The following is a 23,231-nucleotide window of genomic DNA, read 5'->3' on the forward strand; positions in this document are numbered from 1 at the left end:
TCATCCCTCATCCCTCATCCTTCATCCCTCATCCCTCATCCTTCATCCCTCATCCCTCATCCCTCAAGAAAAGTTACCTCTTTGCTCGCTCCTTTAATTAAAGTACAATATATTATGGTATTAAAAAGTTGTTTGCTGAGTAATAAGTCCACAGTCACAAAGGAAGTGTATGTAGATCCACATGTTTTTAATCAATGCTCAACATTTCACCATGAAAATCATATTTTATGCAACACAGGAAAATGGTAAGACTTTGATCTTCAATACTTTGGTCTTGTTTATTCAGCAACTTCTTTTCCCTGTAAGAAGAAATAAATAATATAATGGATCAGTAATAATAATGAACATGATAAATATATGGATAGAATATAATGGATCAGTAATAATAATGAACATGATAAATATATGGATAGAATATAATGGATCAGTAATAACAATGAACATGATAAATATATGGATAGATCTAACCTTCCTTTTTAGCCTTACCTGGAATGTTCTTCTTAGAGATCTTAAATACATTTGTGTGTAAAAGGTCTGTATTTACTTCTGAGAAGACTGAATCATAGGTGGTGTTGATGTGGTCATATCTGAACATGAGTCAGGTACAGGTTTAGCAGCAGTTCTGTACCTTTCCAGAGTCACGGGTCTTGGCTCTGAGCTTGTTGACCTGAGTCTCAGCGATGTCAGCACGCTCCTCAGCCTCCTCCAGCTCATGCTGAACCTTCCTGAACTTAGACATGTGCTGGTTTGCTGCTTCCTCCTGGGTGAGGAAAAGAGAGGGAGAGCAGAAAATCAGCATTTAAAGTTTGAAGCTTCAGGCAACAAATTAATGTTCTGTTTTTAAAGATATTTAAAAAATAAAATACAAGATTTAGGATAACAATGTATACAGGGAGCTAGATGATACAGCAGAGGAAGTGAGTGGCAGAACAGGGGATCAAACCACTGCCTCCAGCACGATCACTAGACCAGCCCCTGGTGCAGCAAATTCATATTCAACTCCACCTCCTTTAAGTTGGTAACGAATAGGAGGCATTACTTGCACTGTCAATTGTCATTGTTGACTCATGTGTTGTTGCTGTAGCAACCCGTCAAACTGTATGGACATGAAGTTTTGTCAGTGACTCACCGCTTCCTCAGAATGCCTCTTGTAGGCCTTCACTTTCATCTGCAGCTTATCTACCAGGTCCTGAAGTCTGCTAACGTTCTTCTTATCCTCCTCAGTCTTTGGGAAAACATCAAAGAATCAGTGTCAGTATAGTTTTATACACAAACCTCTCTGTGTTAGTGTCAAGAGTGTAAAGAATGCACTTTCTCTTACCTGGTAAGTGAGCTCCTTGACTCTGCGCTCATACTTCCGGACTCCCTTGACTGCGTCTACACCTCTTCTCTGCTCAGCCTCCACCTCAGTCTCGAGCTCACGCACCTTTGTGGAACAAATACATGTAGGCATTTGAGGTGGTGAAATAAATCTTTGTAAAACAGAGGTAGAGTCTTTTACCCAGTCAAGGAGGCACAATTGTTGTCTTTCATTATGTTCTTTTCCAAGTGGTTCCCAAAGTGGAATTTACATTTAAATTTGTTCATGAATATTGCTAGCAACAACAGATTTAAACTACCAAGGATCTGTGGAACAAGATTAGAAGGTCCAATACAATGTAATATTATTCATCCACTGTTTATGTTCCTAACCCTTAGATGTACAACAAGGGCCTGGGAGGCTCACAGGGATACTGGTAGGCACATTATTCCAACAATTGTTTAAAAAAAATATATATAATAATAATAATTCTTCTTGTAGTTATAATATATAGGACTCTTTTTTTATTTGACCGATTTTGTCGTGCATGTTGCAGTACCAGTATGGCCAATAGAGGCCGCCACTCGCCTGTTTTAATATTACGAGTTTGCTTGTTTTATTGGGGCTCGCGAAGTTCGCCAAGCTTAAATGAAACAACTAGATAAATACATTTGTATATCTTGACTTTATTTGAAGGTCTTGGCTCCAATTCTTCTCAATTCCATAACATAAGAGTAACATGTTCCCAATGTTTTTGTTTTGAACATAATTGCACTGTAATTTATGCTTTAAAACGGGAAAATATTCCCTCTGATGCCAAGAGAGGGGACTGTCAAATGTTCTTTCCCAGGGGCCAAGACCTGATTATTCCGACCATGCACTGCTGAAGTCATAGTAAATCTGTGTGGATAATATTTATATCTCACTCTAAAGTACGAGTTGGGTTCTGATATTATAAAGGGGTCCCTGATGCTAAAACATTTGGGAACTCCTGATCTAGGTGGGTTAAATGAGAGAAAGTCATTACATAATTCTCCTGTGTATTTTACATTATCAAATACTTTTCCAGCAAACTGTCTTTCAATCCACCCTAATCCACCCTGCTGGTAACTCACCCTGGACTCCAGTTTCTGGAGCTGCTTCTTGCCTCCCTTCATGGCCAGATTCTCAGCCTCATCCAGGCGGTGCTGCAGGTCCTTGACTGTGACCTCCAGGTTCTTCTTCATCCTCTCCAGGTGAGAACTGGTGTCCTGCTCCTTCTTCAGCTCCTCAGCCATCATGGCTGCCTGGAAAATAATTTTTTATTTTTTATTTCACATTTATTGAACCAGTTAGGCGAGTTGAGAGTCCTCATTTACAAGTTCTCATTTACAACTGCGACCTGGCCAAGATAAAGCATAGCTGTGCGACACAAACAACACAGAGTTACACATGGGAAAAACAATCGTACAGTCAATAACACAATAGAAAAGTCTTTATACCGTGTGTGCAAATGTAGTAAGATTTAGAAGGTAAAGCAATAAATTGGCCATAGGGGCGAAATATTTACAATTTAGCAATTAAACACTGGAGTGATAGATGTTCAGAAGATGAATATTCAAGTCGAGATACTGGGGTGCAAAGGAGCAAAAAATAAACAACAATATGGGAATGAGGTAGTTGGGTGGGCTATTTACAGATGGGCTGTGTACAGGTGCAGTGTTTGGTAAGCTGCTATGACAGCTGATGCTTAAAGTTAGTGAGGGAGATATAAGACTTCAGCTTCAGTGAATTTTTACAATTCGTTCCAGTCATTGGCAGCAGAGAACTGGAAGGAAAGGCGGCCAAAGGAGGAGTTGGCTTTGGGGATGACCGGTGAAATAACCCTTCTGGAGCGCGTGCTACGGGTGGGTGCTGCAATGGTAACCAGTGAGCTGAGTTAAGGCGGGGCTTTACCTAGCGAAGACTTATAGATGACCTGGAGCCAACCTCTTCGGTTGAAGAGCATGCATTTAGTTTTACTTGCATTTAAGAGCAGTTGGAGGCCACGGAAGGAGAGTTGTATGGCATTGAAGCTCGTCTGGAGGTTTGTTAACACAGTGTCCAAAGAAGGGCCAGAAGTATACAGAATGGTATTGTCTGCGTAGAGGTGGATCAGAGAATCACCAGCAGAAAGAGCGACATCATTGATGTATACAGAGAAAAGAGTCGGCCTGAGAATTGTGGCACCCCCATAGAGACTGCCATAGGTCCGGACAACAGGCCCTCCGATCTGACACACTGAACTCTATCTGAGAAGTAGTTGGTGACCCAGGCGAGGCAGTCATTAGAGAAACCCAGGCTGTTGAGTCTGCCGATAAGAATGTGGTGATTGACAGAGTTGAAAGCCTTGGCCAGGTCGATGAATACGGCTGCACAGTATTGTCTCTTATCGATGGCAGTTATGATATCGTTTAGGACCTTGAGCGTGGCTGAGGTGCACCCATGGCCAGCTCGGAAACCAGATTGTATAGCGGAGAAGGTGCTGTGGGATTCAAAATGGTCGGTGAACTGTTTGTTAACTTGGCTTATGAAGTCCTTAGAAAGGCAGGGTAGAATAGATATAGGTCTGTAGCAGTTTGGGTCTAGAGTGTCTCCCCCTTTGAAGAGGGGGATGACCGTGGGAGCTTTCCAATCTTTAGGCATCTCAGACGATACAAAAGAGAGGTTGAACAGGCCAGTAATAGGGGTTGCAACAATTGTGGCATATAATTTAGAAAGATAGGGTCCAGATTGTCTAGCCCGGGTAATTTGTAGGGGTCCAGATTTTGCAGCTCTTTCAGAACATCAGAAATCTGGATTTGGGTGAAGGAGAAATGGGGGAGGATTGGGCAAGTTGCTGTTGGGGGTGCAGGGCTATAGAATAGGGTAGGGTTAGAAAAATGCTTATTGAAATTCTCGATTATCGTATATTTATCGGTGGTGACATTGTTTTCTAGCCTCAGTGCAGTGGGTAGCTGGGAGGAGAGGCCCTTATTCTCCATGGACTTTACAGTGTCCCAGAACATTTTGGAGTTTGTGCTACAGGATGAACATTTATGTTTGAAAAAGCTAGCCTTTGCTTTCCTAACTGCCTGTGTATATTGGTTCCTAACTGGTCGTTTCAACGTGATGCATAAATTGGTGTTTAATTTATGCACCAATTGGCACCAATCATGACATCCCTCTAAGATCTTTGTTGTTCTTAACCAGTTCAGCTACCATTGGACCTTAGGAACAAATCAAGATGATGTAATTCAAGGACTCACGTCAGTGATAGCTTTCTTGGCCTTCTCTTCTGCATTCCTGGCCTCCTGGACGATGTCATCCACCTCTCCCTGCACCTGCACCAGGTCAGTCTCCAGCTTCTTCTTGGTGTTCAGAAGGCTGGTGTTCTGGAAGATTAAACAAGATGATTTGTTTGACTCTCAAGAGAACTTACAATGCTGAAATAAGGAAACTCTTAAAGCAAGATGTGTTGAAACTTGTTGTTTGGTTGAGTTTCATTAGAAATGGCTTTCAGATACCTGGGAGTGCAGCAGTCCAACACGCTCGCTGGCGTCTACCAGCTCAGTCTCAGCCACTTTGCGGCCTCTCTCTGTCTGCTCCAGAGCAACTCTCAGCTCCTCGATTTCAGCCACCATCAGACCGTTTCTGCGCTCCACCATGGCTGCCTGCTCCTTCATGTCTTCTGCGACACGGACGGCGTCATCAAGGTGCAATTGGGCATCCTGGGGTTCACAATGACATACGTTCATTAGGACTTGTGGAAGTAGAGGTGATAGGATGGGTGATAGAAATGTTCAATGGGAAGAATTTACCCAGTATCCCTAACTTTCTACAGCACATTGTTCACTCTATTCAATTCCTCTGTTCTATTATTTTCCACAGATTCACAAACAAATCCCTCTCCATGTTCATGTATTTGAACCTGATGTCCCAGTCCCTTTACCTTGAGCTGTCCCTGGACATTCCTCAGCTGTTTCTGGGCCTCAGTGGCCTGCCTGTTGGAGTGGCTCAGCTGGATCTCCATCTCGTTCAGGTCTCCCTCCATCTTCTTCTTCACCCTCAGGGCATCATTCCTGCTCCTGACCTCAGAGTCCAGGGTGCTCTGCATGGAGTCAACCACCCTCTGGCTGTTCCTCTTGATCTGCTCCATCTCCTCGTCCTTCTCAGCGATTTTCCTGTCCACCTCACCCTTGATCTGGTTCAGCTCCAGCTGCACACGCAGAATCTTGGATTCCTCGTGCTCCAGTGTTCCCTTGACAAACAGAAGCAGTCAGGCCAATTGTGTTCAATACATGTAGGATGTAGGAATTAAATATATATGACTACAAAGAACTCCATTACAGAGAGTATTTCACTATAGCTGGCATTGGTTAGTTAACACTGCTTTCCCCATCAAACAGCTGTAGTTTGTACCTCAGCCTCCTCCAGAGCGGTCTGGATTTCAGACTTCTCTGTCTCCACGGTCTTCTTGGCCTTCTCCAGCTCATGGATGCTCTTGCCAGTCTCTCCGATCTGCTCAGTCAGGTCAGAGATCTCCTCTGCACACACACACGAGAAGATTAGACTTGGGGGGTTTCAGTGGATATTCCAATGTGCTGAATTTGACATTAAATCATATTAACAGTAAATTAATTAATAGCTCTTCATTGGATCTTGCAAATCGAATCGCCGACCACTTATTTGGAATGTTCAAAGGAATACCGATTACAAGTAAAATATATACAAATTACACTGTATATAACAATTCTGAAATGTTGTAAAACTAAAGTTGATGATTACAGTTCCCTCCATTTTCAAAACACTAGTCAAATATGAGCCAAATAGAACTGTTCTCAAATGCTCACGTTGCAGGTTCTTGTTCTCTCTCTTCAGAGTCTCCAGATGATCCAGAGCCTCCTCGTAGGAGTTCTTCATCTTGAAGAGTTCAGTGCTCATAGAGCGAGCCTCCTTCTGAGCTCCTTCCAGCTCAGCCTGGCCCTCCTCATACTTCTGCTTCCACTCTGCCAGAACCTAGGAGAATCCATGGAATTTTCATGAGAAGTCATAGATGAAGCGTTATTAAATTAGAAATAAGAAAGAATTATACAATTGATAAAAAATATAGGTTAATTCATTTTCACCTTGTCAAAGTTCCTCTGCTTCTTGTCGAGGTTGGCGGCCAATGCGTTGGCTCTCTCAACATCAATCATGAGGTCCTCCACCTCTCCCTGCAGCCTCTGCTTGGTCTTCTCCAGGGAGGCGCACTTGGAGTTGGTCGCCTCAATGGTCTCCTCAGCATCCTGCAGACGCTGGGCCAGCTTCTTCCTATAGGACAACAGAGGTCGGTTTTATGGTGTGAAAGATATGTTACAATACATATTGATGTAACATTTTGTCAGAGCCCCCTACCACCCTCACCATCCACACCATATCTGAGTTTTTCTGTTGCGTGCGACTCACTTGGCCTCCTCCAGCTCCTCTGTGCGCTGGATGGCATCAGTTTCATACTTAGTCCTCCACTGAGCCACCTCACTGTTGGCCTTGGACATGCCGCGTTGCAGCTCTGCCTTGGCCTCCTGCTCCTCCTCAAACTGCTCCCTCAGGAGGTCACAGTCATGGCGGGCAGACTGAACACCGTGGGCCAGTGCGTTTTTAGCCTGTGAGAGAGAAAGGCAAAGAATAATTAGCGAGATTGTCAAACAAATTATGGAAAAAAGTCTCTGAGGGTGGAGAGACATTAGGAGTCTCTGAGGGTTGAGAGACAGTAGAAGTCTCTGAGGGTGGAGAGACAGTAGAATTCTCTGAGGGTTGAGAGACAGTAGAAGTCTCTGAGGGTGGAGAGACAGTAGAAGTCTCTGAGGGTGGAGAGACAGTAGGAGTCTCTGAGGGTGGAGAGACAGTAGAAGTCTCTGAGGGTGGAGAGACAGTATAATTCTCTGAGGGTGGAGAGACAGTAGAATTCTCTGAGGGTTGAGAGACAGTAGAAGTCTCTGAGGGTGGAGAGACAGTAGAATTCTCTGAGGGTTGAGAGAGTAGAAGTCTCTGAGGGTGGAGAGACAGTAGAAGTCTCTGAGGGTGGAGAGACAGTAGGAGTCTGAGGGTGGAGAGACAGTAGAAGTCTCTGAGGGTGGAGAGACAGTAGAATTCTCTGAGGGTGGAGAGACAGTAGAAGTCTCTGAGGGTGGAGAGACAGTAGAATTCTCTCAGGGTGGTGAGACGGTTGGAGTCTCAGAGGGTGGCATAGTCACAGTCTATATGAAGATATAGGTATAAACTCTGTGGACTTGGAGTCCTTTTTGGGTCCCTTACCTTGACCTCCTCCTCAACCGCCCTCTTCAGCTCCTCCACCTGCTGGGTGAAGGCCTGTTTGCCTCTGGTCAGCTGAGACACCAGTGCTTCCTTCTCCTCCAACTGGCGACCAAACTCACCTGCAGGGACAGAGGGACATCTTGTTAATAGGGTCACTGTTTTCTAAGATTGAAAATATATTCTGAGGTATCATAGGGCAATGTTAGGTGGTGAATTGTGCAGTATAAATTATGTTGATACAGCCCCCAACACGGTATTGTATTTGCTGAAGGAAAGCATTGGCTTGTTGTTCATTGTTGATGGTACCATTTTCTGTCAGGAGTCTGGCCCTCTGTCCGCTCATGTCGTTGACCTGGCGAACATTCTCATCATTCTTGGTCTTGAGCTCACTCAGCTGGTCCTCAAGAGTACGGCATATCTTCTCCAGATTGCCCTGTTAGTGAAACATGTTCCATCATTACGTTATATATGTGACTCCTGTCAACTTCAGGTCACTTGAATGGTAATGTAGTTGACCCCCCTCAACACTGCTTGATCAAAACATCACTACTCACCTTAGCCTTGGCGACGGCCTCCATGTTGCTAGAGAGGTCATCAATCTCCATCTTGTACTCGCTCTTCTCCTTCTCCAGCTTCTGCTTGACGCGCTGCAGGTTGTCGATCTGCTCCCCGAGCTCAGCCACACTGTCGGCCTGCTTCTTGCGCAGAGCGGCGGCTGTGGCCTCATGCTGCAGGGTGGACTCTTCAAGATCACGACGCAGCTTCTGGAACTCAGCCTCACGCTTCTTGTTCATCTCAATCTGAGCAGCAGTGGCGCCTCCGGCCTCCTCCAGCCTCTCGCTGATCTCCTCAAGTTCCCTGGAGAGATCGGCCCTCTGCTTCTCAACCTTAGCCCTGGCAGCACGCTCAGCCTCAATTTCCTCCTCCAGCTCCTCAATACGGGCCTAGAACAGGGGTAGGAGCAGGGGGATGAACACTACAATACAGTTGAAACAATTGAACCTCACAAAATAATAATAGTATGTATATTTTGCATAAATGTGTTTAATAAAAACCCAGTTACACTAATATATTCAGTAGACAGTGTCCCATGCAGGAACCAGAACCACAATGTTCAGAACCACCATCTTCCAACCTACTCAGCTGTCAGAAGCCACCTGGAAATGTGTGCTACCAGAAGAATGTTTTTCAGGAAATGATTCAAGTCTGTGCTTTTCTGTACTGGAGCTTATATCCTGTACTGTACCTGGAGTTCCTTGATCTTCTTCTGCAGCTGAGCTCCCAGAGACTGCTCATCCTCAACCTTGCTGAGGAGCTGGGTGGTCTCAAACTCCTTCCTAAGAAACACAAACAGGTAAATTGCAGAGTTGGTTTTGGTTCGATAGTGTAAAGGGAGAGTATTATACCATTCACTTTCCTTACTGAATCAAATGCTAATTCATAATTACAATAATTAGTCAAGAACAACCATTATAGCAGCTAATAGTGTAGTCATTTGTTTGTGTTTACTTCTTGATTTTCTCATCAGCTTGCTGCTTGTCATTCTCCAGGTCCATTATGGACTCCTGGGCCAGTTTCAGATCTCCCTCCAGCTTTCTCTTGGATCTCTCAAGGTCCATACGGAGCTTCTTCTCTTGCTCCAGAGAACCCTCAAGCTAGAAGATAAAAACACATATATTGTTAAAATCTAAACAACTGAAGATAATTTAATCTTACATACTATCATGGCCAAAATGTCAAACTCCACTCACGTCGTCCACTTGCTGTTCCAGCTTGGTCTTGGCCTTGGTCAGAGTGTTAACTTTGTCCTCCTCTGCCTGCAGGTCATCCAGTGTCTGCTGGTGGGCCTCTTGGAGGGCTTTCTTCTCCTTGGTCAGCTTGGCAACACTCTCATCCATAGACGCCATCTCCTCTGTCAGGTTTTTAACCTGTAAATGGCCACAACATAATTATACTTCACCATAAAGGGAAGATTTAGTTTAATATATGTTGCATTCATTTCATTTAGATAAAAAAATTCATCAAAATTGACTGTACTATAGATTCAACACTAGATGTCAGTGTTCACCCTGCCAGTGTACTGAATGGAAGGGGAGCAGAACATGCAATGAATGTTGGAAGTACCCCACAACTGAAATTACCCTGTTGTGTCGTAATATTTCCTGCACCCACAATACAACTTGAATTCCATTTCTGTTATGCTATGTTTTGAGTTGATTATTGTTTGGTTAGACTGTCTATGGCAAGACACAAGACCTTGTTTTCAGTGGCGTGCTTCTCCTTCTCCACTTTGGCCAGGGTGAGCTCCAGGTCATCAATGTCCTTCTTCAGCTCAGAGCACTCATCCTCCAGCTTCCTCTTCTTGGCAGTCAACTCAGCATTGATCTCCTCCTCATCCTCCAGCCTCTCGGTCGTCTCTTTGAGTTTGGCCTCCTGCTGGATCTTGCTCTTGATGAGCCCCTCACACCTTTCCTCAGCATCGTTCAGACTCTCTCCTTCCTGATTTCAGAACAGGAGAAAAAAATTCAGCGACCAAACTTCCTGTATCAAAATATACACTTTAGTCAAAAAGGTCAGAGCAAATTAATAGACATTCATGAAATATATACAATATATAACATGGGCATTAAACATGTGTGAGCCAGCAACATACTTTACAGTGTGTTCATATGTGTGTGTGTGTGTGTGTATTCATGTGTATGTAAATGTGTCCATATGAGGGTAGTTGTTCACTCACAGATGCGACTTGGAGTGACAGGTCGTTCTTCTCCTGTGTCAGGGACACCAACTTCTCCTCCATTTGCTTCTTTGTGGCCAGAGCCTTGGCCAGATCTGTCTTCATCTTCTCATAGTTCTCCTTCATGTTGGCCAGCTCCTTCTCAGTCTCAGCGCTCTGCAGCAGGGGCTTGATCTTGAAGTACAACTTCATCCATGGCCAGGTTTTGACATTCATGAATGAGCGGATGTTGTACTGGATGGCGTAAATTGATTCTCTGGTCGACAGAAAGGATGGAGTGGCATGGTGAGTGACATGGTGAGTGACATGCTTAAAGCTACACTCTGTGACCTGAAGAACAACAAAATGGCCCCCCCCACCAATGTTTGTTTACACAGTGAGTGATTAGATGATGGGATTAGATGAACAACAAAACAGAACCACCTGCCACTGTTTGTTTACACGGTGAGTGATTAGATGATGGGATTAGATGAACAACAAAACAGAACCACCTGCCACTGTTTGTTTACACAGTGAGTGATTAGATGATGGGATTAGATGAACAACAAAACAGAACCACCTGTCACTGTTTGTTTACATGGTGAGTGATTAGATGATGGGATTAGATGAACAACAAAACAGAACCACCTGTCTTTGTTTGTTTACATGGTGAGTGATTAGATGATGGGATTAGATGAACAACAAAACAGAACCACCTGTCACTGTTTGTTTACATGGTGAGTGATTAGATGATGGGATTAGATGAACAACAAAACAGAACCACCTGTCTTTGTTTGTTTACATGGTGAGTGATTAGATGATGGGATTAGATGAACAACAAAACAGAACCACCTGCCACTGTTTGTTTACACGGTGAGTGATTAGATGATGGGATTAGATGAACAACAAAACAGAACCACCTGCCACTGTTTGTTTACACGGTGAGTGATTAGATGATGGGATTAGATGAACAACAAAACAGAACCACCTGCCACTGTTTGTTTACATGGTGAGTGATTAGATGATGGGATTAGATGAACAACAAAACAGAACCACCTGCCACTGTTTGTTTACAGCTGAGGAAGGGGGCTTCCTAAATTCACAGATAGCGGACTAGATGCTAGGACTGACAGGTTATGCTAAGCTCATGATGCATTTTATATTCTTCAAGAATTAAAAGGTAAATACCACACATTTAAATGACAATTGAACAGCCAAATCCCAAACTGCAGCTATAAAGCTAGAATCCTTAGTTGCTACATCCATTTCTGGACTAAATTAATTAACCCATAAGCTTTAGTAGACCATTAGAAGATGTACTTTCTCATTCTGAACAACTCACAGCATATATAGTATGTAATCATAATGCATTAGATACAGGTGGTTGACAGAAAGCTTTGCCAAGATGTCTACTATTCCTCACCTCCTCTCCATCATCTTGCTAAACTCTCTCCTCATGAGGAATCCACGACTGAGAGCCTGGACCATGCCGACCAGAGAGGCCAGCTTCTCATCTCTCATCTCCTCCAGGACACCCAGCAGACCGGCTTTGAAGAACACCTGAGACACAGGTTAACATGGTCAATGGAACCACAGATAGAAAGGCTTGAATCAAAAGAGGGGAACAACACCACTAGATTGATTTAAACATAAGCTTTGCAACTGTTACAAACAAACCATGGGATAGGTTGTTTCTAAGTTGTTAGTTATTGTACAGTTGTATATTAATAATGTACACAGATGCAGATAACTGCAGCCATACCACTCTAACACAATGTACATGATAATGAGTTTAGATTCTCTTCTATACTTGTGATGAAGGACTGAAGAAAAACACTACAATGTTTTTCCACCTTTTCCATTAGTTAAATGAAGAAGAAAGAACAAAAGGATGGATAGATCACCTGGAGAGATTTTATATGGTAAAGTTGAGAGGTTTAACATTTTAAACATAGTTGACAACATAGTTGTCAAAACACAACTTCTATGATAATTTAAACCCATTAAACCATATAAAATCTCTCCAGTCAGAAGTTGCTGGGGGGTATTTGACTGACCTTGGTGTGTCCAAACTTGTAATCCTCGTGATTCACATCAATGGACCCAAGCAGCTTCTCAGAAGCCTTCTTGTTGTCCATGAACTGGCCCTCAGGGATGACACTGGCATTCAGTACTTTGTACCTGAATAAAGATAGATTATTTACATATGTGCAGTTGTAGGTTGGTTATATTACGTAAAAGGTAAGCTTATCCTTGGAGGAGATCTGTGAGCTTGTGTGCATTTATGTTTGTGTACCTCTGCTTGAAATCAGCATAGATGATTCTGCTGGGGAAGCCCTTTCTGCAGATCCTGATACCCTCCAGTACACCATTACACCTGAGCTGGTGGATAACCAGGAAGTTCTCCATCAGACCTGGTAAAACAAAACAAGTCTCTTTTAATACTAATAAACAGGTTAAAGATTGGGATTGTTGAGGTTACTGATACTGTACTGATAAGATGACATATTTAACTCAATATTTCTTGTACCTGGAGTCTTTGACTCGTTGGGGATCAGGCAGCGCACAAAGTGAGGATGAGTGCTCCTCAAGTTGGTCATCAGCTTATGTAAGTTCTCCTGTAAGAGGGTTACAAACCATTTTCTCAGACATCATTTATGTTAATCAATGCACCTTTTAAAGGACTGAATATGCAGATTTCAAAAGCTCACCCTGAACTGGGAGGACACAGTCTGCATGGAACCACCCTTCTTCTTGCCTCCTTTCTTGGCTTTATCTGTTTAAATGGGGGAAAGTAAAAGATAACTAGAAAAGTACATTTCCTAGAGCGGGTGGAATAAATAGAATAATAAAAAGAGTATGTAAGAAATCTAGAGTGGTCTTGTCTTCAGCAAACACACTAATTATAAACCAGAGAATCTCTGGTTAACTTCACACTTATCTAGAGGCAAATGCTGCCAATGAGATTATGTTAAATAAGACCTACTACATGATTAAATTAACCAAGTCTATGAGTAAATCAACCTAGTAATAAACGTTGAGAAATTGTGATACATTCTAAGACCTGTAAAGAACATTTGGGTCTGAGTTGTAACTAGCGCTTAATTAAATATTGTGACGTGATGCTAGTCTTACCCTCAGGAGGGGGAGGTGGATACAGGGCAGCCAAAATTTTGACTCCTGACTTCCCGTACAGCTGACAAACTGAGTCGTTCAGGGGGTCCTTGTTCTTCTCCAGCCAGCCAGTGATGTTGTAGTCCACAGTTCCGGCGTAGTGCACCAGGGAGAAGTGGGCCTCTGCCTTGCCTTTGGCAGGCTTGGGCTTCTCAAACGCCTTTGTTTTGCCAAGATGCTGGGCGTACAGCTTGTCCTTGAAGGTAGTGTCTGAAGACTTGGGGAACATGCACTCCTCTTCAAGGATGGAGAAGATGCCCAATGGCTTTAAGAAAAGAGATGTATATCAAATTAGTGATATTTCCATTTAGGATCACATTCATTCCTTTAGTAAACATTCTATTTGCAGATTACAGATCAAATAATAGGAAACATATTAAGTTCTCAACAGTCAGATACGTTGTACCACTGTGATAATGTCTCACACAGGGCTCACTATGATCTTTGCTTTTGCGGTCCATTACAATCTTCACAGACATCTTACCTTCTCAATAAGCTCAATGCAGGCAGCCAAGTCCATGCCGAAGTCAATGAAGGCCCAGACAATTCCCTCCTTCTTGTACTCCTCTTGCTCCAGGACGAACATGGTGTGGTTGAAAAACTGTTGCAGTTTCTCATTGGTGAAGTTGATGCACAGCTGCTCCATGCTGTTGTACTGTTGATGAAATTTTAAAAGGGATCATTTCATCATACAAGGTTGTAATCCATCTCAATCAGAACTAATTGTCTTGTTCTGGTCTCATACTCACATCAAAGATCTCAAACCCGGCAATGTCAAGCACACCGATATAGAACTGCCTTGGATTCTTGGTGTCCAACATCTCATTGATACGGATGACCATCCACAAGAACATCCTCTCATAGATGGACTTGGCCAGAGCACTGACTGAGTTATTAACCTGCAATGAAAATACCTCAAATTAATACATTAGCTATTGACCATGTCTGGTGATAAGGTGATAAGACCTTGGGATAAACAGCATCACAATTTTAAAAAAGCAATGCACTCATCCCCAAAATAATTTCGGTGCTCAGAACATTTTAGATGCTGTGTTTGGCAGTCTTACCTGAGCCACAGTCTGTCCCTTGGTCACATACTCGTTGCCGACCTTCACTCTGGGGTAGCACAGAGCTTTCAACATCTCAGCTGAGTTCAGGCCCAGCAGGTAGGCGATTTTATCAGCCACTGGAGAGAGAACCAACAACAACAGACTCAGTGACACTAGATCGCTTGTTTCTGATGTCACACTGACAAAATAGTCTGGATAACTTTTTTTGTGAGTTAGGTTTTGATTTTCTCCCATATTCATCATTTGAAATAATTTCTGGAGTTTGGAATTTGGTTTCCAAAAACTCTCCTGCATGACTTTTGTAATGGAAATTCTCCACTAAAGACGAACACTCAATGTAAACTAATCCTTCTTTATTAAGAGTAACATTGTTAGACTAAAATGAAAACAATGCCTTCCAATGAGGAGAAAGTTATCATGTTTGTTTTGTTTCTCAACCTTACAATAGGGGTAAAAGCAGAACATTGTTTGAGAGTGATCCATGTGTATTAGCAGTAGTGATTGAGAGGGTTTTCCTACTAGGAAAGATGTCCTAGTTGAAGGAAACTGATAACTCGTGTTCTTCTGAAAGGCGAAAGAACACTCACTTAATGGTGTTGAATGACCTTTGCTCTGACTTTCTGGTGAGGCCTGATCACTCAAAGGCTAGAGACACTGGGTGAGATTTCAGTATAATATGTAAATGCTGGTAAATGCTAGTAAGTAGTGTATTGCTGTTGTTGTTTGACTTCAATACACATCTCACCAGATTTGGTCTGCTGTTCTCTGACTCCCTGACCTTGTAACTCTGCCATGAGGTTGCCGATATGATAGGGGGAGCATAAGCCAATTTGCAAACAGTTGTAATTCTCTTTGACATTTCAAATGGTTTGAACAGTTGTGATTCTCAGGTGAGAGTTTCATCTGCTTGGGGATATTGAAATCGGGACATTATCAAGGGCCATCCACATTGACAGGCATGAGTTCCATGTGTACCATCGTGAGGATAAACTGCTACGCTATCTTAAGAAGAAAACAAAGAGACGCCAGAAGAATGAGTGCTGGGAGGGAGAAGGGGGCGGTCAACCGTTACCTGCAACTGATTTAGGATTGTCCAAAATGGTTTATTTGGGGGTATTAGGTTGATTGTGGGGGTCTGCACACTTTGAAATGTTATTTAGTAATTTAGACTAGAAATTGAGATACTGATGTGTCACTAACATGCCACTGGCGACAGTATAAGACAACGACAAAGTTAATGCTAGAAATATCATATGAATATACTATATATAGCTCCAGTTCTGCCCTGTCGTGTATTATGTTTCCATAAATGAACTTATGTAATGAAGCATGTGTGTACCTGTATGAAAAGGAAGGTCTTAAGTTAAACCATTCAACTACAATGGTTTTAAAAGTTTTAGACCTTTGGAATAAGGATAAGTTAGATTGTACAACCCAGAATGAAGGGTTTGAAAGGAAAGTGTCATAAAGTGTCAAAGTGTCATAAAGTGTCATAAAGTGTCATAAAGTTAAAGTGTCATAAAGTGTCATAAAGTGTCATAAAGTGTCATAAAGTGTCATAAAGTTAAAGTGTCATAAAGTGTCATAAAGTGTCATAAAGTGTCATAAAGTGTAATTTTATGTGTTGATTGCACTTACTTTTATAGAAGTATTTTGATACAACCTCCTTTCCTAGTTTAAAACCATAATCGAATGCTCACCTTAACATGTTACAATAATTATAACGGAAGTGATAAAAGGAGGGAATGTGCTGGAACGTTTTATGTTTGTGTGTTTTCAGATCAATGCCGCTTTTTCTTATTACCAATTCTGTTGGGTTCGTGCGAGTGACTGATTGTACTCACTATCACTGTATAAGCAATTTGGCAGTACGCCTAAAACGTTGCTCCGGGAACCAAGAGGAGTATCTCAGTTTCAAGGTCTCAGGCTTTGAGAGAAGTAAACCTTGTGAAGGTATTGGTTACATGCAGGAACCACCGTTAATAATGATCATTTACATTACACTTTCATGTGGCACTGTCTATGAGTGGGACTCACCCTCTGTGCCGTCTGGCTCGGCCTGCTCCTCACGTTGCTTCTGCTTGAATTTCAAGTTTCCATGGTGCACTACAGCTCCTGTCAGCTTGTAGATTCCAAGCTTCTCCTCATTAGTGAAGCCCAGGATGGTAATGGCATCCTGGCATTAAAGAGGAAGTACAACAGAGATGAACTGAACGGTAGTTTGGTCAGTTACACTACAGTTCTGTGCTGCTCACTGCAGAACAAATGGGATGGATAGATTTGACTCTTGGCCAACACATTAGTAGATGGCAGCACAAAATGAGTTTTACACAGTTCCACAGGGCACTTAGTGGCGCTCTCTTGTGAATGTCTTACATGTATGTGCCTCAAGGCGAAGTGTGAAGGCATGAAGAGTTCCTTGAGGCACATGCTTAACTAACACAAGGCATTTAGAATCAAACTTAAACATACATGAACATTCCCAGCTGCCACCAAGTTGGAATTTCACACCACATTCAGTGTGTATGGTGGTCCTACCCATTCCCTATCTAGAGATTGGTTAACCCTTTGTTTGACTCACATCTGTGGCATCCAGCTCTTCATTGTCATTAATGCTGGCCACAGTGATCTGACCCTGGCTGCACATGGGGAAGTCGTAGGGGTTGGTGGTGATGAGCGCCAATTCTGTGGACAACAGAGAACAGCTTGTCAGGTAAATCTCTTAGAATTCTTCTGTTCTAACTTTACAGTATCTCTCCCTCCTTGACTCAATAGATGGACTCAATGATACATGTAGTATATAATGAATAGCATAAAGAGGAGACTGAGACTTGTGGACTAGTGCATCACAGTGATTTACTTGATAGATATTTCCCAAAGACCTGTCCCATGTCTAGATGCCTTGTTACCTTGGATGTAATCATTGTAATGGTATTATTAGTGTGGACTATGAATATTTTTAACAAGTTCCACAGATGGGGGTGGGAATAATTTCCCCTAAAACTCTACTTTGTCGTACCAACTATCTCAGGTTTGTGGCCTGTCATCATCTGGAAGAAGATGTGGTAGCCTCTCTCATCAGGCAGCTGGAAGGACACTCTGGACTTCTCCAGCAGGTCTGAGGGTGAAAGAGAGAGTGCGAGTGCGAGTGAGAGAGAGAGAGAGAGAGGGAGAGGGAGAGGGAGAGAGGGAGGGAGAGAGAGAGAGAGAGAGAGAGAGAGAGAGAGAGAGAGAGAGAGAGAGAGAGAGAGAGAGAGAGAGAAAAAAACACAAGATGAAATCAAATTTGATGATTTGATCTCCTAAAAATAATCTGTGTACATTTACTAAAGCATTGAGAAACAATCAAAACCAACTCACAGGTCTCAATGTCAGCTTTAGCCAGTTTGCCAGCTTGGAAGTGAATCCTGATAAATTTACCCTGTAGTAGAGCATGGGGGTTAGAAATAGGTCAACAAATAAATAAACATTTTACTTTGATAGACCTCTTTAAATGTTACAGTTTGTTGGACAGTTGTTAACATCACTATAGGGAATATTTTTCCAATATAAGGTAACTTCCACAGTATGCCCTTCATACTTACAAAGCGAGACGAGTTGTCGTTCCTCACTGTCTTGGCATTACCGTAAGACTCCAGCAGAGGGTTAGCTGCAATGATCTGATCCTCAAGAGACCCCTGATTGAGACAAACACACGTTTCTCAGAAACTGGAAAAGTGGTAAAGTTTGTTTTTCTCTATGACTTGAACAAATTTCTTGAAACATGATTCACAGCTGGAAAAAAAGTTTGCTCAGAAAACCAAACTGAAATGTGATTAAAAGTCAAACATAAGAACAACCTACCTGCATTTTGTTGGGGTCTGCTTCCTTCTTGCCACCAGACACTGCAATGGTGGCAAAGTACTGGATGACACGCTTGGTGTTGACAGTCTTTCCTGCACCGGATTCTCCGCTGGTTTATATGACAGAGAAAGAGGGGTTTTAGTTACATGTTTGAGTGTCAGATTGGCTTTCACTAAGAAATAGCATAGAAAAATACACTGTTAACCTGTGTTCTGACATAAGTCTTTAACAAATAATCCTTCTCATCGACTCGTTATTACACATAACCTGATGCTCTAATCCATCCACAATGTCATGTATTTCATCACATTAAGTGACACAACTTATTACAATAGAAACACTTTCTCAAGTGACATTTTAGTAAACAACTTACGTAATCAGGACGGACTGGTTCTCCTTATCTGGAACCAAAAAACATATTGCTTATCATACTCAAGCAACATTATGGGTATTATTGCATGCGCATGAATTTAATTTTGGAACATTTTCCATTCATGGAAACTGAAATCTGACATTCCCAGCAAACTGTTCTAACCTAGATGAGAAAACTCTGAAGCATATTTGAATTGGATTTGATTTGATTTTACACCCAACCATCCATCCATCCATCCATCCATCCATCCATCCATCCATTAGCACTTATGGACTTTGAGATCTATGTACACTTATGGACATCCATAGAGCTCAATTTTTATGGATTGTCTATCCACGTGAAAGACGACGACTCGGTCTCGACCTTTAAGTCCAGTGAAATTCTAGTCTTAGTTCCTGGTTCCTGTATGAACTTAAGCATTCTCTCTCTCTCTCTCTCTCTCTCTCTCTCTCTCTCTCTCTCTCTCTCTCGGAGGAGGACCTGAGCCCTAGGACCGTGCCTCGGGACTATCTGGCTTGATGACTCCTTGCTGTCCCCAGTCCACCTGGTCGTGCTGCTGCTCCAGTTTCAACTGTTCTGCCTGCGGCTATGGAAACCTGATCTGTTCATCTGATGTGCTACATGCTGTTTTTTGACTCTCCCTATCTCTCTCTCTCTCTACCGCACCTGCTGTCTCGACCTCTGAATGCTCGGCTATGAAAAGCCAACTGACATTTACTCCTGAGGTGCTGACCTATGGCACACTCTACAGCCACTGTGATAATTATTTGACCCTGCTGGTCATCTATGAACATTTGAACATCTTGTATGGCCTTAATGGCCATATACTCCTATAATCTCCAGCCAGAAAATGACTGGCCACCCCTCAGAGCATGGTTCCTCTCTAGGTTTTTTCTTAGGGTGTCTTGGGTTTCAGGCTTTTCCTTCTACATCTGCATTGCTTGCTGTTTGGGGTTTTAGGCTGCATTTCTGTATAAGCACTTTCTGACATCTGCTTATGTAAAAATGGCTTTATAAATAAATGTGATTGATTGATCCAACCATCCATCCATCCATCCATCCATCCATCACAACCATCCATCCATCCATCCATGAGATATCGTACCAATCATCATGAACTGAAAGGCGTTGTCAGAGACAGAGAAGATATGGGGTGGAGCCTCCACCCTCTTCTTCCCTCTGTAGGCATTGACAACCTCTTCGTCGTACACAGGGAGCCACTTGTAGGGGTTCACCGTGGCACAGAAGAGCCCAGAGTAGGTCTGGATGAAAGAATAATTAATTTAGGAGATTAACAAAGTCAGATTGACATTTACCTGGATTTATGTGAGGATGTGGGTGTACTTTGGTATACTGATGTGGGTCTACTGTATTGATATGTTTTGGTTTCTACCATTCATGTATGTGTGTGTTTATTATGTTCATGTATGTGTGTGTTTATTATCTTCATGTGTGTGTGTGTTTATTATCTTCATGTGTGTGTGTTTATTATCTTCATGTGTGTGTGTATTTATTATCTTCATGTGTGTGTGTTTATTATGTTCATGTATGTGTGTGTTTATTATCTTCATGTATGTGTGTATTTATTATGTTAATGTATGTGTGTATTTATTATGTTCATGTATGTGTGTCTTTGTATGTGCAGGTTTCTTACATAGATCATCCATGCTGCATAACGCTCTTTGAGGTTATACAACACAGAGGCTTCATTCAGGTAGGTCATCATGGCCATGTCCTCAATCTTGTCGTACTTAGGGGGGTTCATCTCATAGATGTCTGCATCTTTGAACTCTTTTCCTTCCTGAAACAGTCAGAAATCTAGATTACACACAGATCAAAGTGGACATGACTGAATGTTTTTTGCTCATTAAATACAAGATTAATCATTTAAAAAATATATATCCACATTTAATCCAACTACTTAGTTATCACCCACTGACACATACATGGTGATTCTTGACTAGTCAACATGAGAAATTACATATCATTTTTAAATAGCAGCATTAAAATGTATGTCTTTGAAGTTTATATTCTGCTTACAAAAAACATTGGAAGTTGGTTTTTGCATTTAGTTGACTTTTCAAGAATTAGAGTGATTGCACAAACTTGAACTTGAATACTTTTCAGATCAGACTTACCTCCTTACTGCCGTCAGGGTTCGTGACTGTTACAGTACACTTCCCGTCGGCCCTGGCAGTGACCAGACCCTTAAGGTACAGCTCCACCTTGTCTGTCACATAGCACGCGTTCTTTGAATCAAAGGGTGCGGCTTGTGCCTCCATCCTCTCCTTCTCAGACTTACGAAGGTATATGGCAGCCTTGCCGTAGACTTGCATCTCAGCGTCCGTACTCATGGTGACGGATAACTAGGAAAGAGATGAAACAAGAAACATGATTGACTCTGTGGTGCTTCCTCCCCAGTCAACAGAGTTAGGTGAGCGGTATCTCTAACAGAATATTCTCATCACTTTTTATGTGAAGACTGAAACCATGTCTCACCTTCTTTTCCCCCTCCTACAGATGAATGTGTACTTCTTGGAGGACCCTGTGAAACATGAGAGTGTTGTGAAAACCCACAAGTCTAAAGCCTTGTCATTGAACCCCTAAAGAAATAGAAAACATTTAACTCAATCATTACATGTCAAATTCAACTACAGGTGCAACTGGTAACTTTCATTTTCTACACATCCAGACATTCTGTCAGGAATTCAAATAAATTCCCCTGAAACCCAGTTACATTCTAGAACACCACCTCACTTTACTACACATTCTGTCAGGAATTCAAATAAATTCCCCTGAAACTCAATTACATTCTAGAACACCAACTCAATTTACTACACATTCTGTCAGGAATTCAAATAAATTCCCCTGAAACCCAGTTACATTCTAGAACACCAACTCAATTTACTACACATTCTGTCAGGAATTCAAATAAATTCCCCTGAAACCCAGTTACATTCTAGAACACCAACTCAATTTACTACACATTCTGTCAGGAATTCAAATAAATTCCCCTGAAACCCAGTTACATTCTAGAACACCAACTCAATTTACTACACATTCTGTCAGGAATTCAAATAAATTCCCCTGAAACCCAGTTACATCTTAGAACACCAACTCAATTTACTACACATTCTGTCCGGAATTCAAATAAATTCCCCTGAAACCCAGTTACATTCTAGAACACCAACTCAATTTACTACACATTCTGTCAGGAATTCAAATAAATTCCCGTGAAACTCAATTACATTCTAGAACACCAACTCAATTTACTACACATTCTGTCAGGAATTCAAATAAATTCCCATAAAACCCAGTTACATTCTAGAACACCAACTCAATTTACTACACATTCTGTCAGGAATTCAAATAAATTCCCCTGAAAACCCAGTTACATTCTAGAACACCAACTCAATTTACTACACATTCTGTCAGGAATTCAAATAAATTCCCATAAAACCCAGTTACATTCTAGAACACCAACTCAATTTACTACACATTCTGTCAGGAATTCAAATAAATTCCCATAAAACCCAGTTACATTCTAGAACACCAACTCAATTTACTACACATTCTGTCAGGAATTCAAATAAATTCCCATAAAACCCAGTTACATTCTAGAACACCAACTCAATTTACTACACATTCTGTCAGGAATTCAAATAAATTCCCATAAAACCCAGTTACATTCTAGAACACCAACTCAATTTACTACACATTCTGTCAGGAATTCAAATAAATTCCCATAAAACCCAGTTACATTCTAGAACACCCTTTCAAGTGCAGGAGCACCACTTCTGACTGTAAATGAAAGTCTCAGATTTTATGTAAAACACATAAATAAAACAACATTATTTGTAATGCCACTTGATTTAATATTGTTAAATCTTACAGAAGTCAATTCAAATAGTGCAGTTAGCTACTGCCTCAGATGCTGAGTGCAAGGACGAGATGCATTTAAAAATCTAAGGAGGTGTAGAGGTCTTACCACAGAGGAAGAAGGTATCTGACTTATGGATGCTGGGGCCTCAGCCTCCTTATATCTGGTTGGAAGTGCCAACCAGGCAAAAGTTAATTATGGACCACTCTGGGAAAGGACATGGATTGACTGAGAGACCTCTGTGTGTCTGTGTCTCACTAGCACCTCCCACTTCCAGGAGCACCACTCTCCCATGACATGACTTGTTAATGTTTGTCTCCAAATTGAATTTCAATGAATTAACATAAATGAGATTTCATTACTAATAATATCAATATCAAAAGTTTGATTAATCTAATTGATTCCAATGTGACTACCACTGACTCTCAAATACTGTAGTGGAGTCCATGTTGCCCCAATATCCTGAAATAGTTTTCATTAAATCTAATCTGACCTTATTTAGTTCCATTTTAGTGGCATTAATCCTCATCAACAACTTTATATTTACGTTCACCTGTTATTTATATTGTTTAGCTTGTAAA

General features: G+C 41.8%; 1 protein-coding gene across 1 annotated transcript; it reads right to left on the reverse strand.

Moving 5' to 3' along the window:
* Nucleotides 1–166: 166 nt before the first annotated feature.
* On the reverse strand, nt 167–22,935 carry LOC149978693 (myosin heavy chain, fast skeletal muscle-like). The gene is made up of 41 exons (XM_090195008.1): nt 22,759–22,935; nt 21,270–21,315; nt 20,909–21,136; nt 20,425–20,571; nt 19,876–20,032; nt 18,771–18,798; nt 18,398–18,506; nt 18,139–18,231; nt 17,915–17,975; nt 17,574–17,672; nt 17,136–17,239; nt 16,592–16,730; nt 14,552–14,670; nt 14,234–14,383; nt 13,969–14,139; nt 13,446–13,749; nt 13,022–13,086; nt 12,841–12,928; nt 12,607–12,724; nt 12,368–12,491; nt 11,734–11,870; nt 10,332–10,587; nt 9,851–10,093; nt 9,346–9,522; nt 9,104–9,249; nt 8,841–8,931; nt 8,149–8,538; nt 7,901–8,027; nt 7,595–7,713; nt 6,746–6,942; nt 6,427–6,610; nt 6,151–6,316; nt 5,720–5,844; nt 5,250–5,558; nt 4,825–5,028; nt 4,567–4,692; nt 2,416–2,586; nt 1,322–1,426; nt 1,130–1,225; nt 629–760; nt 167–299 (listed from the first exon to the last, which is right to left on the reverse strand). The coding sequence occupies exons 3-41, from the start codon at nt 21,122–21,124 to the stop codon at nt 279–281; spliced, it is 5,814 nt and encodes a 1,937-aa protein (XP_090051134.1). The 5' UTR covers nt 21,125–21,136; nt 21,270–21,315; nt 22,759–22,935; the 3' UTR covers nt 167–278.
* Between the last annotated feature and the right edge of the window lie 296 nt (nt 22,936–23,231).

Source organism: Oncorhynchus mykiss, chromosome 13 (assembly GCF_057628025.1).
Source record: "Oncorhynchus mykiss isolate SJ-2025 chromosome 13, ASM5762802v1, whole genome shotgun sequence".
Taxonomy (NCBI): domain Eukaryota; kingdom Metazoa; phylum Chordata; class Actinopteri; order Salmoniformes; family Salmonidae; genus Oncorhynchus; species Oncorhynchus mykiss.

Excerpts from the sequence above, each read along its gene's own strand:
- LOC149978693 (XM_090195008.1), bottom strand. The coding sequence starts at position 21,124 with ATGAGTACGGACGCTGAGATGCAAGTCTACGGCAAGGCTGCCATATAC. Across the intron at positions 17,240-17,573 it reads CCACAAACCTGAGATAGTTG|AATTGGCGCTCATCACCACC; the intron begins GTACGACAAAGT and ends TGTTGTCCACAG. Across the intron at positions 6,943-7,594 it reads CGGTTGAGGAGGAGGTCAAG|GCTAAAAACGCACTGGCCCA; the intron begins GTAAGGGACCCA and ends TCTCTCTCACAG.